Source organism: Microtus ochrogaster, chromosome 1 (genome assembly GCF_000317375.1).
Source record: "Microtus ochrogaster isolate Prairie Vole_2 chromosome 1, MicOch1.0, whole genome shotgun sequence".
Classification (NCBI taxonomy): Eukaryota; Metazoa; Chordata; class Mammalia; order Rodentia; family Cricetidae; genus Microtus; species Microtus ochrogaster.
The window spans coordinates 58,689,539-58,709,349 of record NC_022009.1 but is presented as its reverse complement, the minus strand read 5'-3'; the positions used below and the strand labels follow the sequence as shown (position 1 = coordinate 58,709,349).

General features: G+C 43.0%; 1 protein-coding gene across 1 annotated transcript in view; it reads right to left on the bottom strand.

The window, feature by feature from the left end:
- Positions 1-10,180: 10,180 nt before the first annotated feature.
- Positions 10,181-19,811, bottom strand: part of Sptssa (serine palmitoyltransferase small subunit A) — an 11,977-nt gene continuing 2,346 nt past the window's right edge. Inside the window, exon 2 of the mRNA XM_005343736.2 lies at positions 10,181-11,285. Within this exon, the coding sequence (XP_005343793.1) occupies positions 11,182-11,285 (104 nt within the window). The 3' untranslated portion in view covers positions 10,181-11,181. The remainder of the gene's footprint in view (positions 11,286-19,811) is intronic.

Sequence of the window (19,811 nt, the reverse complement as noted above, 5' to 3'; positions counted from 1 at the left end):
TCCAGGGCTTCATCTCCTGACAGACAGAAGGTCAGCGGTCCTCAGCATCGTCCAGGGCTTCATCTCCTGACAGACGCCTTCTGAGAACGCCGAGGACGACGGCTGGTCGACCCAGCCCAGCCCTCTTTTTCAAGACAGGGTCTCACCATGTAATCTTGGCTGGCCTAGAGATCACTGCATAGACCCGGTTCATAGAAACCCATCTGCCTCTGGATCTGGGATCAAAGGTGTACACCACCACGCCCTGCTGGTTTTCATATTAAAAGCAAACAGTAACTCTCACACTGCTGATAAACTAAAAAGTAGCAAAGGAGAACAGATATGAAAATTGTTCCATGGATTCATAAAATGGAAATGCTATACAACAGTGAAAGTGAATGAGTTAAATCCATAGACAACAGTAGAATTCAGTATAAAAACAAGCAAAAAGAAAGAGGTAAGAGCAGTCATAAAACATTTCCTATTTGCCTATCACAGGGGCACAGGCCTTTAATCCCAGCACTCGGGAGGCAGAAGCAAGCAGATCTCCATGAGTTTGAGGCCGCTTGTTTGTTTCCCGGCCACCTAGACTCCTGAAATAATCACACAGAAACTATATTATTTAAATCACTGCTTGGCCCATTAGCTCTAGCTTCTTATTGGCTAACTTTTACATATTAAATTAACCCATTTCTATTATTTTATATTTTATCATGAGGCTCGTGGCCTACCGGGAAGGTTCCAACTGACAGTTCATGTCTTTCCCCTCTGGCGGCTACATGGCGTCTCCCTGACTCCACCTACTCTATCTATCTTTTCTGGTCTGGTTATACTCTGCTAAGTCGTTGGCTGAAAGCAGCTTCTTTATTCATTAACCAATAAAAGCAACCTATATATAGAAGGAGTTATCACACCATACGGAGATAGTTTCAGGACAGCCAGGACCACAAGGAGAAACCCTGACTCAGAAAAAAAAAAGCAAAAAAAAAAAAAATACATACACAAGAGGAAAAAGTCCTATTAGTATAAATTCCAAAACTAGTCAAAGTAAAAACTGTTATTTTACGAATACACAACAGGTGTTTTAAAGCATCTGTGTGTCTCTGTCTCTCTCACTCATTTCCCCCCTCCCTTTTTCCTCCACCTCCCTCTAGAATCACAAGCAACACAATGTAATCACAGGAATGCCATCCTTGATGTCCGGAAGAAGGAAAGCACAGCTCCAGCCCACTCACAGAAGAGGGAAGTCTAAAGGGTATTACTCTACCAGGTAGTAGAGATCCAGCTCAGATTTAGCTCCACTGTGTGAAGATGCTAGTTCCCCTTCCCACCCTACATTACCAACCACTACTAACCTGAAAGACAACAAAAGATGGCTTGCTTTCGTGGCATTCTTTCTCTACTAATGAAACTAACCACCTTTTTGGTTTTTTCTTTTAAAAAGAGGCAGGACCTCAGTTACACAAGGACCTTGATCATATAAGGTGGCCTGAAACTCACCAGGCTGGCCCAGAACCCACACGCCACCCTGCCTCAGCCTCCCAAATTGCTAGGATTTACAGGTATGTGCCACCATGCCTGCCCTAAACACATTTTTATATTGCATATTTTCTGATATGCACTATGTTTATAGTGCATATTTTTATTTTTGTTTTAGTTTTTCTTGCTTGTGAATGTGTCTCACATAGCACAGGATACATGACAGTGTAAGCTCAGGCTGGCCTCAAACTTACTTTGCAGCTGACTAGCTCTGAACTCCTTTTTTAAGATCTATTTTTAACTTATCTGTTACGGGTGCTTTGCCTGTCTGTCTATATGTCTTGTGTACCACATGCATGCCTGGTACCAACAGAGACTATAAGAGGATGTCAAGTCCCCTGGAACTAGAGTTACAGACAGTTCTGAGCTGCCATGTGGGAGCTGGGAATTAAAGCCAGTCCTTTGAAAGAGCAGCCAGTGCTCTTAACCACTGAGCCATCTCTCCAGCCCCAAGACTTCATCACCAAGCACTAAGTGCTGGGACATGCCAAGCCTGTTTTGCTTTTTGAGACCAGGTCAGACTGACTGATCAAGTTTCATAAAAATCTCAACAAACACACACAGAAACACAAGAAATGATTTCTGTCTGGGCTGGTCCCTGATGGAGCACTTCCACTAATCAGTCTCCACAGCAATGAATTAGAGCTTTTACCCATCAGACTGTGCGAGAACAAGATGAGGGGACAGTACAGTGATGACCACAACCAACTTCATCCCATACATCCAGGTGACTTGCTTTTTAAGTTGCTGACCTGTCCACTTGGCCAGAGATATTAATCCAGGCACAAGAGTCACAAATGACCCTGAGGAGGAAGTTGGCAATTCTCTCACCCACAACAACACCAGTCAGTGAGCTGAAACAACAGGAGTTCCTTCTAGAGTCAAAGTGGGGTTGTGTGTAACGTCAGCTAAATTTGCACTGCCCTTTCTAGTTGGATGGCTACTTTTCTCCCGATAACTGCTGGCAACGAGTGTATGAATAATGAATCCATTCTCTTCCCAGGGAGATCCCTGTAGCCACTAAAAAATTGCCTCATTTTGTAGAAATCTCTGTGGTCATCAGAGCACAAGATCTACCAATGCTATTTCCTTAACCATCTGCAAGACTTTTGTAATGCGTCTGTTGTCAGGGGAGACAAGCTAACTGCTGGCTTCTATATAGGAAATAAGAGCCTAGGGCAGAGGTCGACAGTTCCTCCAACCGGGATACATGCCAGACTGATAAATCTCAGAACCCCCAGCTTAGTTTAGATAACTAAATCTAATCCCTATTTTTGGAGAGACTGTCTGTCCAAACTGCTCTATATTCTTTAGACAAATTCATTCACCCCATGGAATGACCACGCAATGGCGACAGAAGCGGGTGTGTGTCTGTATGCAGAGTCCAGCGATTTCTGTGAGAGGTCAGAAGCTGATCTGTCGTCTGCTTTATCCAATGGAATCTTGCTAAGATAAAGGAAATGAAGATCAAATTCACGGTCACAGCCACCAAAGATGGCAAACGCAGCGGTCTCACCACTGATGGTTTTGCAGCCTCAAGGAGATGTACTTGGACACTCTCTACCTGAAGGATGCAGGTAAAGTTGAAAAGACAAAAGGCTCCAACAATGCCTTACACATCCTGCATCTCAGATGTTCTCCTCGGTGTTGACATTGCTGTCCCTTCACTGCCACAAAGAGTTTCCTCAATCCCAGCAGTCCAAGGCACCCTTTCTCATCTCAACTCAGATCCAGACTTATTCAAGAATACGGTGCAGGCTGCCAAAAGAGAAACATAAACACCAGCCCAGCCACAAACCCAATGGTCTGCAACGGTGTCCTGCCTACAAGATATGCTAGGGCAATGGTGGCACAAAGCTTGTGGGCGTAACCAACCAATAACTGATTTAAGGTCCACTCCACGAGACAGAACCCATACCTGATGCAGATTGGGTGACCAAGAACCAGAGACTAGATATCCCATGGTAATAAGAAAAATAATAAATAATGTAGTGAGAAATGATCCCTAACGATATTCTGCTATACTCGTAGATCAATGCATTATTCAGACACCATCGGAGAAGCTTGCTTCTGTAACAGATATAAGCAGATATAGAGCCCCACAACCAGACATTATGTAAAAAGAGAGAGGCCTTCAAATACACAGCCAGCTCTAAATGGTATGTCTCCATCAAATCCCTCCCCTCAGAGCTCAGGAAATCCCATAGAAGAGGAGGCAGAGTGTAGAGCCAGAGGGATGGAGAAAACCAAGAGAACAAGGCCTCCAAATCAAGATAATCAAAGCTCATATGAACTCAGAGACTGAGGCAGCAAGCACAGGGCCTGCACAGGTCTGCAAAAATTATGGCTTCCAGTTTACTGTTTTTTTTATGTAATTTTTGAATGTATAAATGAGAGGGTCTCTGATTCTTACGTCTTCTCTTGGACTCTTTCTGTTGGTTTGTCCTGTCCAGCTTTAGCATGATGGTTTTTGTTTTATCTAATTACATTTTATTGTTAATTTTTTTACATGAATGAATGAATGAATGTAAACCTAGCCACCAGGGCAGAGGTTAACAAATCAGTTTTCTCCAATGGAGTGACACTGGGTATATCAATCACACCAAGGCGGGCCTTGTGTTCAGGATAGTTGACCAACATATAATGGACTCAAAGTTTTTTGTGTTCTTTTACTTGGTTTCAGTTTGGTGGGATTTGTTTTTGTTTTCTGTTTAGGTGTTTTATTTTGTTTTCTTTTTTTTTTTTTTTTTTTTCGTTTTTTGTTTTTCGAGACAGGGTTTCTCTGTGGCTTTGGAGCCTGTCCTGGAACTAGCTCTGTAGACCAGGCTGGTCTCGAACTCACAGAGATCTGCCTGCCTCTGCCTCCCGAGTGCTGGGATTAAAGGCGTGCGCCACCATCGCCCGGCTTTATTTTGTTTTCTTGATTTGGGGGATGATGTGGGAATGATTTCTTATTAATAAAGAAACTGCCTAGGCCCATTTCATAGGCCAACCCTTAGGTAGGCGGAGAAAACAGAACAGGATGCTGGGAGAAAGAAGCTGAGTCAGGGAGCCGCCATGGTTCTCCCACGCCAGACAGACACAGGTTAAGATCATTCCTGGTAAGCCAGCTTGTGGACTACATAGAATAATAGAAATGGGTTAGATCAATATGTAAGAGCTAGCCAATAAGAGGCTGAAACTAATGGGTCAGGCAGTGATTAAAAGAATACAGTTTCCGTGTAATTATTTCGGGGCATAAGCTAAGCTAGCCATGTGGGCGGCCGGGTGCGGGGGACCCGCCGCTCCTATTACAACAGGGGGAGTTTTGCTGTTGTATTGGGTTTTGGGGGGTTTTTTGAGGACGAACTTAAAGTTGGGCAGGTAAGGAGGGGGAAAGACTCTCGAAGGACTTGGGGGAGGGAAAAATATTACCAAAATATACTTAAATTAAAAATTGTTTTAAATAATAAAATAAAATGTAAGAAGAAAAATGGAAAAGAAATGGTGAGGTTGGGAAAGAAGCCTGTGACTAAAAATAATTAATTACCATGATCTGGCCTTTAAAATACAGTAATAAAATGAAATTCTAAATACAAAGACAATCAGGTGCAGAAAGGATAACTTTTTTTACATTTTCAAATACATATATATTATGATTTACTCTTCTACCTCCCATTAGTAAGAACTCTTTGACTCTCTGGGCAACTTTATTTCTATTTTCATGTCCTCTTATATATCTATGTAAGCACACATAAGAGAAAGCACATTATTTGTCTTTCTGAGACTTGCCTGTGACATTTTTTAACTTACAGAGGTTTGTCATGACATCCACTTCGGCCTGCATGGGTTAGTTCTCACGGGCACTGTATCCAACCAAGTGTTCCCTGACCTCAGGGTCACACAAGTTCAGCAAAGATACAGGCCAGAGAGCCAGAATTAGAGTGAAATTCCTATCCCGCACTGGCCCAGGCTGCCATTATGATACAGAAAAGCATGGTGCCAGGCTGGAGAGATGGCTCAGTGGTTAAGAGCATTGCCTGCTCTTCCAAAGGTTCTGAGTTCAATTCCCAGCAACCACATGGTGGCTCATAACCATCTGTAATGAGGTCTGGTGCCCTCTTCTGGCCTGCAGACATACACACAGACAGAATATTGTATACATAAAAAATAAACATTTAAAAAAAAAAGAACAAGTACTTTACCATTGCTAGAGAGAATGTTCTGTAAATACCAATTATGTCAAATTAAAAAAAAGAAAAGAAAAGCATGGTGCCCAGGAAATGTCAGGGGAGATCCCGATTTTTAAAATAGCAGTAGGCCATCCTGATCAGCAAGCAGGAAGTAGCTGAGGTGATCTCTCTCTGAGGTACTTTAGGGACCCTACTGTTACGCACCAGGAAGAGATGAGGGATATAGAGTAAGAAATCCATTTGGCTTACTTTTGGCTTCTTGTGGTTTTGTTCTGAATTTTTATTTGTTTTAGCTTCTTTTACACTTGTCTGATGAAGGGGAAAAGATATTGTGCCCATGTGGAGGTCAAAGGGCAACCCATGGGAGTAGGTTTCAGAGATGGAACTCAAGTTGCGAAGCTTGCTGGCAAGCACCTTTGCCTCCAAGCCATCTCTCCAGTCAAGTTTTATTTTTTTGAAACAGGTCCATATCTCAAGCTGACCTCAAACTGCGTGGTGAAGACAACCTTGAACTCTGATCCTTCTACATCCACCTTCCAAGCGCTGGGACTATAGGCATGTGCCACAACCCAACTTGAACTGACTTTTAAAGAGCCCATGCCAAATGATCAGGTGCTTCTGGCTAGCAGGGGAGTGTGAACTTCCCACTGGGTACTGGGATGAACTCTCTGTTGAGAACCCTTTGTGGCAAGAACAAAATCTATATAATTACCAAGCTGCGAATGACCCAGAAAGTCAAAACCTTGACACAGACTCATTGCAAGGACTTTTAAGAGTGTGGCTGGAATCTGCTGGTCAGTCTGGATCAGCAAAGCTGTAATCTGAAAAGGTTTCGACACCAGCGGGGCCCTAGGAGAGGAAGCAGAGGGGACAGCTCACTGTGTGATCTCTTGACTGACATTTCTCAAGTCTGCCTGGTAGTCACCACTGCACCACAAACACGATCCTGGCACATCTGTGATGGCCGCTGTTGCCAGGTGCAGCAGAAGGAGGCACCCGAGCAATGCTGATAGCGATCTGAGTGGTATCTTGATTGGCACTGTGACACCAGAAGGCTTGCCCTCGTGGATATCTATATGAATGACCCGGCTAGTTTAATGAGCTTTGTTATTGCATTGTGGCCCCATTGAGGAGTGTCATTAATCTACCAGTCCACAGTTTTCTTCAAAAAACTAAACTTTTAGACCATTGGATCAAGCCCAGAAATGAGTAAAAACCTAAAATTATCTCTATCAAAAAGACTACCTGCCAGGGCTATGGCAACAGCCCTGAGTTCTACACAGATAACTCAAAGGAGCAATCTCCATTTGGTGCTGTAGAGCTGTAACCGATGTGAAATAGTAGCCACAGCTCAAGGGATACCATCAGGGTTGAGCTTCGAGATCAGCAGTGAGCCGGGCCCAGGCATGGACTCAGTATCTGAATGGGGGTGGGGGGTCCTCACTAACCAAGGGTTGAGCTGCAGGCAACAGAGGAGGCGGTGAAGGACAACAGCCATGGTTTCTTGTAAACTGGAGATGCTGATGAAGCCAGTCAGTTGTACTCCCTAACAGGACATTTCAGTTTGACAACCATGTGTTTGGCGCTTCCTACCTTGTCCAGGTGACACATCCCAAGGTGAAGATACTATGTCAAGGCCATCAGGCGTCGAGGATCAGTCCAGAGTAATTTTTCAGAAGGGACAAGGAATCTCCAGAGCCTCCAGGCAGACAATGCCTCTTTCTGCCAGACTAGTGGGCTAGAACTATTAAGATCTCAAAGGAGTCATTGGGATGTTGGGACCCAAAGGTACTAATGCCTTTCTCTACATCTAATCCCTCCAGTCATTAGAATCACTTCTACACTTACAAGCATGCAAAGTCTAAACACACAAATACCAATCGCACATTCATGAGGAAACTACAATCCTACACTAAATAAAAGCTTCCCCCCACGCAAAAAGACCCCCCAGGCAACAAGGGCATATTAACTTCCCTTCATCACAGCAAATATAACTTGAATGCCATCAGGTGGACCAAGGTGCCTACCTCCCAAAGAGAAAGCGATTGCCTCGTGTGGCTGTAGTAACAATAAAATTATAAAAATCCCTCCCCTCTGCAAAATACTGAGCTTAGGTCTCATCCTTAATCATCTTTCTCAATAAAGCTCAGGTCAGAGAAGGAAATGAGAAGGGAAGGCAAAGACTTGGAGAGAAAAGAACAGTTCTTTCAGGGAATTCAGGTTTGGCCGTCTTTCAGCTTCAAATGGCCACCTACGTGTGGTCACCTGCATGAGCTTCTAGGTTCTACAGAACCCCCAAAGGTGTGCACAGAACAGCATGTTCCTCACCACTAACACGATTGCTGCCCCAAGCAGCCAGTCATGCTGCCCTGAATTCAGGTCTGTGAAGTCCGCTATCAGACTGTCCTAAAATCCCTCTTTCATGTGCCCTGGGACAAGCAACAATCAAGATACCATTTAGGGAGCCTGTGTTTCCTACTTTTCACACACACGGCCCCTAATCATTAATTAGCCAGTAGGGTAGTGGGGGATTCCATTCCCTAAGCCCTACCCCAATACTTGGAAGGAAGAATTTACTACTAGACCTTTGAGAGTTGTCTCATCTCCAAGTCTGACTTGTGGCGCCATTACCGTCCTCCATCTGCCAACAGCATCCCGTTCTCCTCAGCAAATCTGATGAGAACTGGGAAGCAGCTGAGAGTTTGCTCATCTGCAAGCTAATACATTAGCCTGATGCTGGCAGAAAACACGAGGGCCTGAAGTTAGACACAAATGGCTTTGCTACAGCTGCTTCCAAAGCATTAAGACTTTCTTGTTCTGGTTCCCAAGCCCCGGTTCCCACTGGGCCACGCAAATAGCCAGATGATATCTGTACCACAGCGAGTGGCACGCAGCTCAGGGCTCTTCTACAACTTTCATGAAGGTTTGCTCCAAAGGAGACACGTTTATCCTCCAAAGCTCTGAGCAAACCTGCCTTTTGCTCTGGGGGGCGGGGGAGACACTGGTTATTTCTCCATCTTCCCTGTTTACCTCTGAAAACATTACAGTCTGAAGACAGTCAGTACCTCTCCTTGCTAGACAGACAGAGAGGCAAGCAGGCATGGAGAACTGTCTGATGAATCTTTAAGTGAAAAAAGTGGAAGGACCTCCCCATTCGTCATTTTCTGACAGACAGCCCAGACACTTTGACCAGTTGGTGAGAATGTTCTTCATTGAACACTTCTCAGAGCATACACTCCTTTCTCCTTAAACTTCATCTTGATTTCCTATGAGGGTAAACATGCCTTGCATGAGGTCAGGGTTTGTGCCAATCGTCAGCTACGCAAAAGGCAATTTACTGGATTTCAGCAAAGAATGAGGATAATTAAAGATTTCTGAGAAGACAGCCAAGCAGGCAATCTGGGTGCCTGTCTAAAAGCCGATTCTCACCTTCTATCTTTAGGTCACTAGGGGGACAGAAGAACATGAGACACCCACCTGTCAGCAGTTCTTAATGGGCAAACATGGGCATTAACTGAAGAAAACCTAAGCTAAATGCTCGTATTCAATTTTAGGTCTGAATACATTTCACATAACAACACCCAACTTTTAACTATTTCAAACCAAAGTAGTAGCTGGGCGGTGGTGGCGCACGCCCTTAATCCCAGCACTCAGGAGGCAGGAGGATCTCTGTGAGTTCAAGGCCAGCCTGGTCTACAGAGTGAGTTCCAGGGCAGGTTCCAAAGCTATAGAGAAACCCTGTCTCGAAAAACCAAAAACAAACAAACAAATAAAAACCCCAAAGTAGTTACATATACTTATCATTCCAAGCTAACTATGATGATAAGTACGAAAGTTTATATATTGCTTGAAGCCTTGGGATTTTAAAATAAATAAACAAATACTTCAACAAGAATCTTGTCCTTAAAATTCAAAGCCAAAATATACTTTTAAAAAAATAGCAAAACTGGGGCTGGGGAGAGGGCTCAGCAGTTAAGAGCACTGGTTGTTCTTCCAAAGGACCCAGGTTCATAACTTTCTGTAACTCCAGTTCCAGGGGATCCAATACCCTCACAAAGACATATGTGCAGACAAACAACTCACACGCGTGTGTACACACCCACACACCAAAACTTATACTAGAGGATGTCCTAAAATGCATAGTGTGTATTTTCTAATTACTAGAACTTTTATGTTCAGAGAGATGTTAAGATAGTTACTGCTGGGGCTGGAGAAATGGCTCAGTGGTTAAGAGCAGTGTCTGCTCTTCCAGAGGTCCTGAGTTCAATTCCCGGCAACCACATGGTGGCTCACAACCATCTGAGGTCTGGTGCCCTCTTCTGGCCTGCAGACATACACACAGACAGAATACTGTATGCATAATAAATAAATAAATATTTAAAAAAAAAAAGATAGTTACTGCTTACCTAGTCCTCCAGCAACCAACCCACAAAATAACTACTAGATTAATATTTACCCATAAAAGAAAAATATACTGCTACATTCGTTGATTTTTTTTCTTTGAATTTAATGAGTTTACATCAAAAAAAATTAGGTAGTCATTTTACATCTAAGGAATAAAAACCTTTTTTAAAAAAAAATACAAAGAGTGGAAGGATTTTTAACCAAGTTTAAATTTCTTTTGGCTATGGTTCTAAACAGTTCTTCTCATCACATCTCACCACAGCGTGCAAACGCAGTTCACAGCACCTGTCACAATCACTTTTGAGCACATACACCGTCAATATTGCCTCAGAGGGAACTGCTCTGCCTTGTATGAAAAGCTCTATCGACGCATTACACATCGCTGCTATTGGCCATCCACCCTCACGAGAATCAAAGTTGGCTGGAAATAAGTCCACATAAAAGGTGAAACGTTCCTTGTATTAATTTTAGCAAGATCTTTACTTTTTCACTACTAAGAAACACTTTAATAGTTGTAGAGCAGAAGCTGTTAAGAGTCTAGGGAGCTAAAACCATACTCCTGAGTTCAAGCTTGCGGACAAATCCTTTGTAAGTAGGTCTCCAAGTGTCCTCCCTCCCATCCCCAAATTCTGTAATAGTTCTTACAAAACTTTGGTCAAGAGTAGAAATATATCCAGGCAGATGTATACAATAGCAAGAACAGTAAAGCCCAACTAATGACCTTGGATTTAAAAAGTAGAAGGCAATTAAGATGTACTCAAAGTCACATTAAGAAAAGCTTTCACTGGGTAATATCGAAACAGTCACAAAGGTTAAGAAAATACTGATATCAAAGTACAAATGACTACAATGTTAAAATAGACAAAAGCTACTATATAAGAGCCTCTTTTTAAAATCAAAAAGAAAGAACACAACACATGAGTCAGGATGATTTTCCTGTTCTACTCATGAATTTTAGTCTCTGTTATTTATAAGGTTGGGTATGTTGACATCCGGAGAGCATCATACATCGGATGAGGTCTCATTCCAACTTCACAAGGCGGATCGATCTTCCCCCAGGAACCTCTGGATCCTGGGCACATCTTCGTCACTGTACAATTTCAAAGTAATGCAGTATGGCCATGATGTGCTGAGGCATGAAGACATAGCCGGTGTACAGTGCCATCCCCACCACGGACACCAGCATCGAATCTGTGCGGTAGTTAAGGAAACTTATTTGTCTCAGTCTGTTCAAAAACTAAAACACAGTTTGTCAACAACCATCCATCTCTGGTACTCATTCACATAGTGTGTTTCCTATTTATCAAGTCCGTACAAAGAACTAACAGTGCAGAAACGGGGTACTTGCCATTACAACATCCTCCATGGTTTTTAGCCCGTTTACCTCTACCAGGTAAAGTCAGCACAGTTATTCTCCCTATTAGATAGTGATGAAAACATCGGATGACTTAAAATTAAGTGTATATGTGTTTAACCTAAGAAACAAGCAAGCACATATTGGAGCTGGAGAAATAGCTCAGCTGTTAAGCACCAACAGCTCTTCCAGAGGAACCAAATTCAATTAATTCTCTGCACCCACATGGCAGCTCACAATGGTCCGGTCCATAGCTTCAGTCCCAGATGATCTGATATCATCTTCTGGCCTCCCTGGTGAACAGACATAAATGCAGGCAAAATGCCCATACACATAAAATAAAGGGAAAAAGGAAACTGAGGAAGAGAGAGACAGACAGAATATGATTACGTTTAATAATTTCATAAGGTCTATCAATTTAAGTAACAGCAAAAAAAAAAAGTATTTTCTAGGTGTTGCAAGTTTGCACTACCACATGCCGAAAGTACTGACATTGAAGTCAGCCTGCTTTGACGGCACTGGGATCATATGCATGCGTCACCACGCCTGGCTTTTTACCTGGATGCTGGCCATCCAAATACGGGTCCTGATGCTTGCGCAGCAAGTTCTTTACCCACCGAATCATTTTTCTTAGCCCATGGCTTTCTTACGAGAAAACAGCGTTTAAATAAACAATGTGCTCACTACAAACTAATATTTGTGTAACAGTTCAGCTGGCAGATCTCTTTATCAAGAGTTTTTCTGAGATGTTTATTCTAGCTATGACTGAGAAAACAGTGACTCGCCCAGGGCCAAACTGAAGGCTGTCATTAGAAGCAGAGGTCAAATCAAGACCCAGAACCTTAATCCACTTACATCACGGAGCAAAGGCAACTGAAATCCCCTCCCACCATCTGGTTTATCTAACCTTACATTGTGCTTTCCCTTTGACCTCATCCTTTAGGGGGGCAGGTGAGGAGCAGGGGCTCTCTGGGTAGCCCTGGCTGTCCTGGAACTCACTCTGTAGACCAGGCTTGCCTTGAACTCCGAGATCCTCCTGCCTCTGCCTCCCAGTGTTGTAGCACCACCTGCATCTCATCGTCATCCTTAAATCTCTACCTTTCTCTTCATCACATCACCTCGTTCCTTTAAAATAAACAAACAAAAAAACGTCCCTAAGATTCCCAGGGGCCGCCTAACAAACCCAGTGGCTAACTGGGGACTGGCTTGGTCCCTGCTGCACTAGCCTCCTGTTCTGGGCAGAGGTATTTCCCCGGGGTTCTAATCTCTATCAACATCTCCTGTGTCTTTCCCTGTCCATCACTTGTGTGTAGGACGACAGGGTGGAGGGATTGTGCTTTTCTTCCAAACATCCACTGGAGGTTTGATTTGATAGTTTGGTTTTAGTTTACTCCTAGTGCTGGGGTTCAAACCAGGGCCTTCCAGAACTCATATAAAACTGGGCAGTGACACAGGCCTGTAACCTCAGGGCTCCTCCACCCAGACAGGAGGCAGAGACAGGAGAAACCCTGGAAGCTTGCATGTGGGCAAACAAGAAACCCTGTCTCACAGTAGAAGGCAAGGGCTAACACGTGAGGCTGTTCTCGGACCTCCGCAAGTGTGCCATGGCATGTAGGCATCTTGCACACATGAACACATAGTTTAAAAATGGTAATAAATTATCCGTGACACTGTAAAGTACAAAAAGTGAGTGCTAGAAACAGCGTTGCTCTAGAGTATAGCCCTGCCAATCTTACCTGTGTCAAAAACTCCACCAGTGTCCTAATCTATACAGTGGAGACACATAACCTACCTGAGATTTGATGTGAGAACTAGGAATCCACTCTGCTGCAGAAGGCAACACAATCCTCACTAAAACTGTTCTTCAAGGGGCTAGAGAGGTGGCTCAGCGGTTAAGAGAACTGACTGTTCTTCCCGAGGACCCGGGTTCAATTCCCAGCACCCACATGGCAGCTCACAACTGTCTGAAGATCCAGTTCCAGGGGATCTGACACCTTCACACCAATGCACATAAAATAAAGTTAAATAAACCATAAAAAAAATTTTAAAAAGGACCTGATTCCTAAAATAAATAAATAAAAATTAAAAAAACTTAAAAAAAAAAAAAAAAACCTGTTCTTCAAGGGCTGAACAAGTGCCACCACCCCAACTCGGACCTGCTTGGTGTTTTCCCACAGCTACCCCGCTACCAAAGTGTTATGATTTATTCTATTATAATATGAGGTGTCACTGATCTTCTGGCCAGGGTTTCCCTTTTATTTTGTTTGTTTTCAAAACAAAGGTTTCTCTGTGAAGTCTTGGCTGTCCTAGAACTAGCTCTATAGACCTGGCTGGCTCAAAATCAGAGATCTGCCTGCCACTGCCAACCGAATGATGGAATTAAAGGCGTGCAACACCACCACATGGCTTAGCCTGGGCTTCTTGCTTTCTTCCATCATCATCATCATCATCATCATCATCATCATCATCATCATTATTATTATTGTGTTTTGAGACAGGATTTCTCTGTGTAATAGCCCTGGCTGTCTGGCTGTCCTGGAACTCACTTTGTAGAACAGGCTGACCTCAAACTCACAGAGATCCCCTGAACCTGTCTCCCGAGTACTGGAATTAAAGTAGTGTGCCACCAACACCCTGGTGAGCCTAGGTTTCGGGGGAGGGGGTAGATGAGATTCCTTTCTTCATTAACATTTTAGGATCCCATTTATTTGGAGAGGGCATTTAGTTACCACATCTCAATCCCCTACTGGGATATGTACAAAAAGAAAAAGTGTAAATCTGATTACATACAACACACAAACAAGACAGGTAAATATTTCTATTTACCAAGAGGGGGGGCGGGTGGCACATGCCTTTAATCTCAGCACTAGAGAAGCAGAGACAGGAAATATATATATTTCCAAATATAAACATATATATATATATATATCCAAACTTCTGTAGTTTCTTATAAGTTTTTGTAGTTATATAAAAGTCAGATTTACAGAGTAGATAGGCCTCTTCTGACTTGAATATAACCCAAAAAAACTAAAAAGCTGAAAATGGAAAGCTGGTCTCTGTCACTGAATTTGAAGTGCTTGTGGGCAGGGCCAGACCTTGCTGACCCTCTGCTCCCAGCTGCAGGACACCATAACAGAGCTACCCCATAAATCACTCCAGAACCAGCAGCCATGTGCCAGAATGAACACAAGCCCTGAAGACAAATGTTTGTACAAGCTCTGATGAAAAACGGGTCATTTATAGCCAAGCTGTAACATAAACATCATATTGCATTCACGGATAAAGCAAACAGAACCAGGCATGGCGGTTAAGCACCTTTAATCCCAGCACTCAGGAGGCTGCAGCGGTGGATCTGTGAATTAGAGGCTACATACAGCCGTCCTCATCAGCTTAGACCAGAAACCCAATATGGACAAGTTCAACAGGACCGCCATGTATGGGGCTGCCTGTGCATGCTTCAGCATTGCCAGGGCATAAATTTCATTCAACTTCTGGTCTACATAGCTAGTTCCAGGATACCCAATGATATACAGTAAGACTCTCTCTCAAAACAAAACAAACAACAACAAAACTCAAATGGATATAAAACTATGTATTTGTAGATCGCCCGCTGTTTCTTTAAGAGCGATTAGCCAACTAATCACAAGCTGATAAGGTTTCAGTGAAAGGATTAAAAAAAGAAAAAGAAAAAAAAACCCAGCTAACCCAGCACTTATTCCAGAAAAAAAAAAAAAAAAAAAAAAAAGACCATAACAAAGAGAGGAAATGCGTTAAAGACAAACACCATTTGTCAGAACCAAGACTGGCAACACTGCATGCCCTCTGCCATTCACCAGACTTGGAAAACTGGAAAGCCAGGGTCTCTCTGAAAGTCAGGATCGCTATGTGGGAAGGACGCTCACTCACTCGGCTTCGCTACGATACAGCACACGCAATGCTTTAAGTCTGATTCCACTGCTCGCATCAGAAAGTTTTAAAGCAATCCACCTGTTTTTTTTTTTCTATTTTTTTTTCTTTATTTTTTGAAACAGGGTCTCTCTGTAGCCATGGCTGTCTGGAACTCGCTATGTAGACCTGGCCTAGAAATCCGCCAGCTTCTGCCTCCCAAATGCTGCGTTCAAAGGTGTGAGACAAAGTCCTTTGTAAAAGCCAATTATAAAAAAGCTGTTTTCCCTTAAAAGTATCCAAAAGTTTGATAAATACAACTTATTTTAAAGAACCATCTGGGAAGTGAGGGACAACGTTTGGTTGTTAACAGAGAATATTTAGTAAAAGGCAAAAGAAACAAACAAAAGAAGTTGCCATAGCCTGGTAGTGGTGGTGGAGTACGCCTGTAATCCCAGCATTTGGGAGGCAGAGGCAGGTGGAGCTCTGTGAGTTTGAAGCCAGCCTGGTCAACAAAGTGAGTTCAGGACAGCTGAAGCTATTAACACCCTGGCTTAAAAAAAAAAAAAAAAGACAAACAATAACAAAAAAAGGCAGTTGCCAGTTACAAAGTTGAGCTCCAAAAAAGAAATCTTTACTTTTCCTCTTGACTTCAAATAGCTGGAAATTATCCCATGAGAAATGTTTAAGAAACTGTATTTTTCTCAAATGTATCATCTTGTATCTTGATACCTCTCTGGCTGTCTTATAATGGCAGCAAATACTTCTATGACATCTGATACTGTTACCGCCTCATGTAGGTGACCTGATCAGTCATGTCAGATCACAGAAAATCCTATCAGCACCAGATCCTAGTGTGCTGAAGTAAAAAACCATTCCCTGGACTGTTTTCTGTCACACACACACACACACACACACACACACACACACACACACAGAGTTTTTTTTGTTTGTTTGTTTGTTTGTTTTGTTTTTCGAGACAGGGTTTCTCTGTGGCTTTGGAGCCTGTCCTAGAACTAGCTCTGTAGACCAGGCTGGTCTCAAACTCACAGAGATCCACCTGCCTCTGCCTCCCGAGTGCTGGGACACACACACAGTTTTAAGAAAAAAGAAAAATCATGCTGCTGAATGAACACTGGGCATGCCCTGAAAAAAATCCTCACCCTAAACTGAACCCTGAAATCTGTAGCTCTGATTCCAGGTACCAGTTTACAAACAGATGTATATTTTCACTAGTCTATTGCCTTCACAAAGATTTAAAGCCTCAGTACTAGGAGGAAGGGGTGTGTGTGTGTGTGTGTGTGTGTGTGTGTGTGTGTGTGTGTGTGAGAGAGAGAGAGAGAGAGAGAGAGAGAGAGAGAGAGAGAGAGAGAGCGGTTTCCCAGGATTTTCTTCAGTACCTATTTCTAGAACACCAGTTAGCTCTGATGCAACTGGTTCTGTATTATTCACATGAGACCCGCCTGCCTTCCTTCCCCTCTTCCTCTCTTTTGGAGGGCAGCAGTCAGACATTGGAACTGGAGTTACATACAGGAGCAAGCCACCATGTGGACACGAAAAACTGAACCTTTGTCCTTGTGAGAGCGGCATGTGCTCTTAACTGCTGAGCCATCTCTCCAGCCCCTCATATGGGGCTGGTAGGAGGGGCCACATGAGAGGGCAGCGACGGACAACCTTCAACATTTAATGACTCTCAGCTCAGCTGCTGCACAGGCAGAGAAGCCCTTTGGATTCTATTTTAAGAAAATTAAAAATTAGCATCTGCAGCAGAGCAGCCTCCAGAGATACATCTCTAGACTGGCCCAGCTCTCAGCTGATGTTAGCGGCCCTGTATCCCATAAAGCATCTGTGGTGGCCTCAGAAACCTGATGAGTATGTCCACGGAACACTATCCATGTATTTCTGACAAGCCCTGGGGCAGCTTCCAGCCACACTGAGCTGTCTGTCTACCTGGGCTAATCAAGTTGTCCCCCAAGATGGCAATGACTGTTTCTGTTAGGGCTTGCTCAATAAGTGCACAGCATCCCAGTGGCCTGCTGAAATATTGCTTTCCAAGAAATCCTACTATTTGGGGATTGTCCAGAACATAAATAACATACTGCTCAAAATTTATGAGTGAAATTTCTACTTATAACCACCTAGTATAAATATCCTTTCAAATACTCTATTAACTATTTTAAGCATTCCAACATATACTGTCTGGTAGCTATGAAACCCAGTTTTTAAATACTAAATATGAACACCTTGAGTTTATTGTTGTTGTTTTTTTGGTTTTTTTTTTTTTGTTTTTTTTTTTTTTTTGAGAAAACTATCTTGGAAAACCAAAAATAGAAAAAAAGAAAAGAATAAATAGAACATTTGGGGAAGCCAAGGCGGGTGGGTTTCTAGGAGTTTGGGGCTAGCCTGGTAAACACAGTTTCAGGACAGCCATGGCTACACAGAGAAACACTGTCTCAAAAAACAAAAACAAAAACAAAAAAAAAAAATGAAAACCAAACCAAAACAAATTGGCCCAGACATGGTAACATGTGCCTTTAATCCCAACACTCAGGAAGCAGAGGCAGGTGGATCTCTGATTTTGAGGGTTTGTAGTGCGTCCCAGGTCAGCCAAGGCTATATGGTAGAACCCTGTCTCCAAAACATAAGAAAAGAAAAAGAAAGGAGGGGGGGGGGATGGATCTTAGTTTATCTCAGAAGAGCCGTAAACATCAAAACACTCAAGGTTTAAGGAGGCCCTCAACTATTGCTATTAACAAATTGTAACAAATGGCTAGTTTCACAAGCTGAAGTACTGTGGAAAACAGACCAGGGGTCAGTCCCCCCAGGACTTCCCCAGACTTTCATTAAGCATAGTCTTCATTATCTTACACCTTTCCTGAAAGTTACTAAAGACAACATTATTTAAGAGCCTAAGGAGCACAGCCAACTGTTAGGTTATTCTAACATTCTCAATACAAACACAGTGCAAAACAAACCAAAGCTCGGAAACTGGAAGTAAGGAAACATCTCCCAGGAAGTTAGGGCAGTTTACAAGAACCCCACTAGAGATCTACTTCTGGTCTTCTAACAAGAATCAGAGAACTGCTCCTGGGCTACCAGGCCTTCCCATCCCCCCTCCTCATACTCTCAAGTCTTCCTCAATCTCAGGACAGGCCCCTTGCGGGGGGAGGGGTGGGGGAGCAGCACAAAGAACCTCTAACACAACAAAGGAAGGGATAATAACTAACTCGGGTTTTATTTTCATTCTGATAACAGACAGCACCAAGGCTATTTCTTCATCCAAAGGAGACAGAAGTGCCTATTTTAACACAATTTTTTTGTTGTTTTGTGATTTTGGGGGGCACAGAGTTTCATGAAGCCAAGGCTGGCCTCAACATGCAGCTGAAGCTAGCCCTGAGCTCATAATGCTCCTTAGCTACCTCGAGTACTAGGATTGCAGGCGTGCTCCACCACACCAGCCACACATGCAATTATTTGAACAGGAAAAAAAAAAGGCAGCTTTTTTTCTGATAGAAACTAAAACTGATTTTTTTTTCTACTGGCTTCACAGTGCAGACTGGTTTTGCCAGTATGCAATTAACATTTTCTATGAACTGTATAAGAAAATTATTTTAGGGGATGGAGAGATGGCTCAGTGGTTAAGAGCACTAGCTGTTCTTCCAGAGGACCGGGGTTGAATTCCCAGCACCCACATGGCAGCTTACAAGTGTCCATAACTCCAGTTCCAGGGAATCTGACACCTTCATACCAAATGCACATAAGGGCTGGAGAGATGGCTCAGAGGTTAAGAGCATTGCTTGCTCTTCCAAAGGTCCTGAGTTCAATTCCAAGCAACCACATGGTGGCTCACAACCATCTGTTGTGATCTGGTGCCCTCTGCTGGCCTGCAGGCATACACACAGACAGAATATTGTATATATAATAAATAAATATTAAAAATAGTGTTTATATTCAGCTTTTATTTTCTGTTTTGTATTTAAGTCTTGAAATTTTAAAAAATGACTTTAATTATCAACGGGATGACCTTTTTAATAATAAAGACAAGGGGAGTTTATTCCCAAGCTTGCAGAAAATTCTGTCATATTGAATATGTGCAAAAAGTGTTAAGTGTGTGCCTGGACTACAGAAAGAGAAGAACAAGGCGATTTTTAAAGAGCTACGTAGAATAATTTCCAAGTGCAAACCTTAGCTTGCTGTGACAGTACTAGTGAGTTCGGTAGAAGCCCTGTGAGTTAGAGTACACTTCACTGTTGTGCAGTATTAGTTTAAGGTGTGTCACATTTGTTTATGCCGTGGAACGTTTGTTTAATGATGCAAAGATGTGTTGCATTCCTTTCTGTTGCATTTGCTTAACTCTGTGAAGCTGTGTCACTTTGCCTGTCTAAAACACGTGATTAGTCTAATACAGAGCAGACCGGCCAATAGCGAGGGATAGGTGGGGCTGGCAGGCTGAGAAAATAAATCGGAAGAGAAAAGAA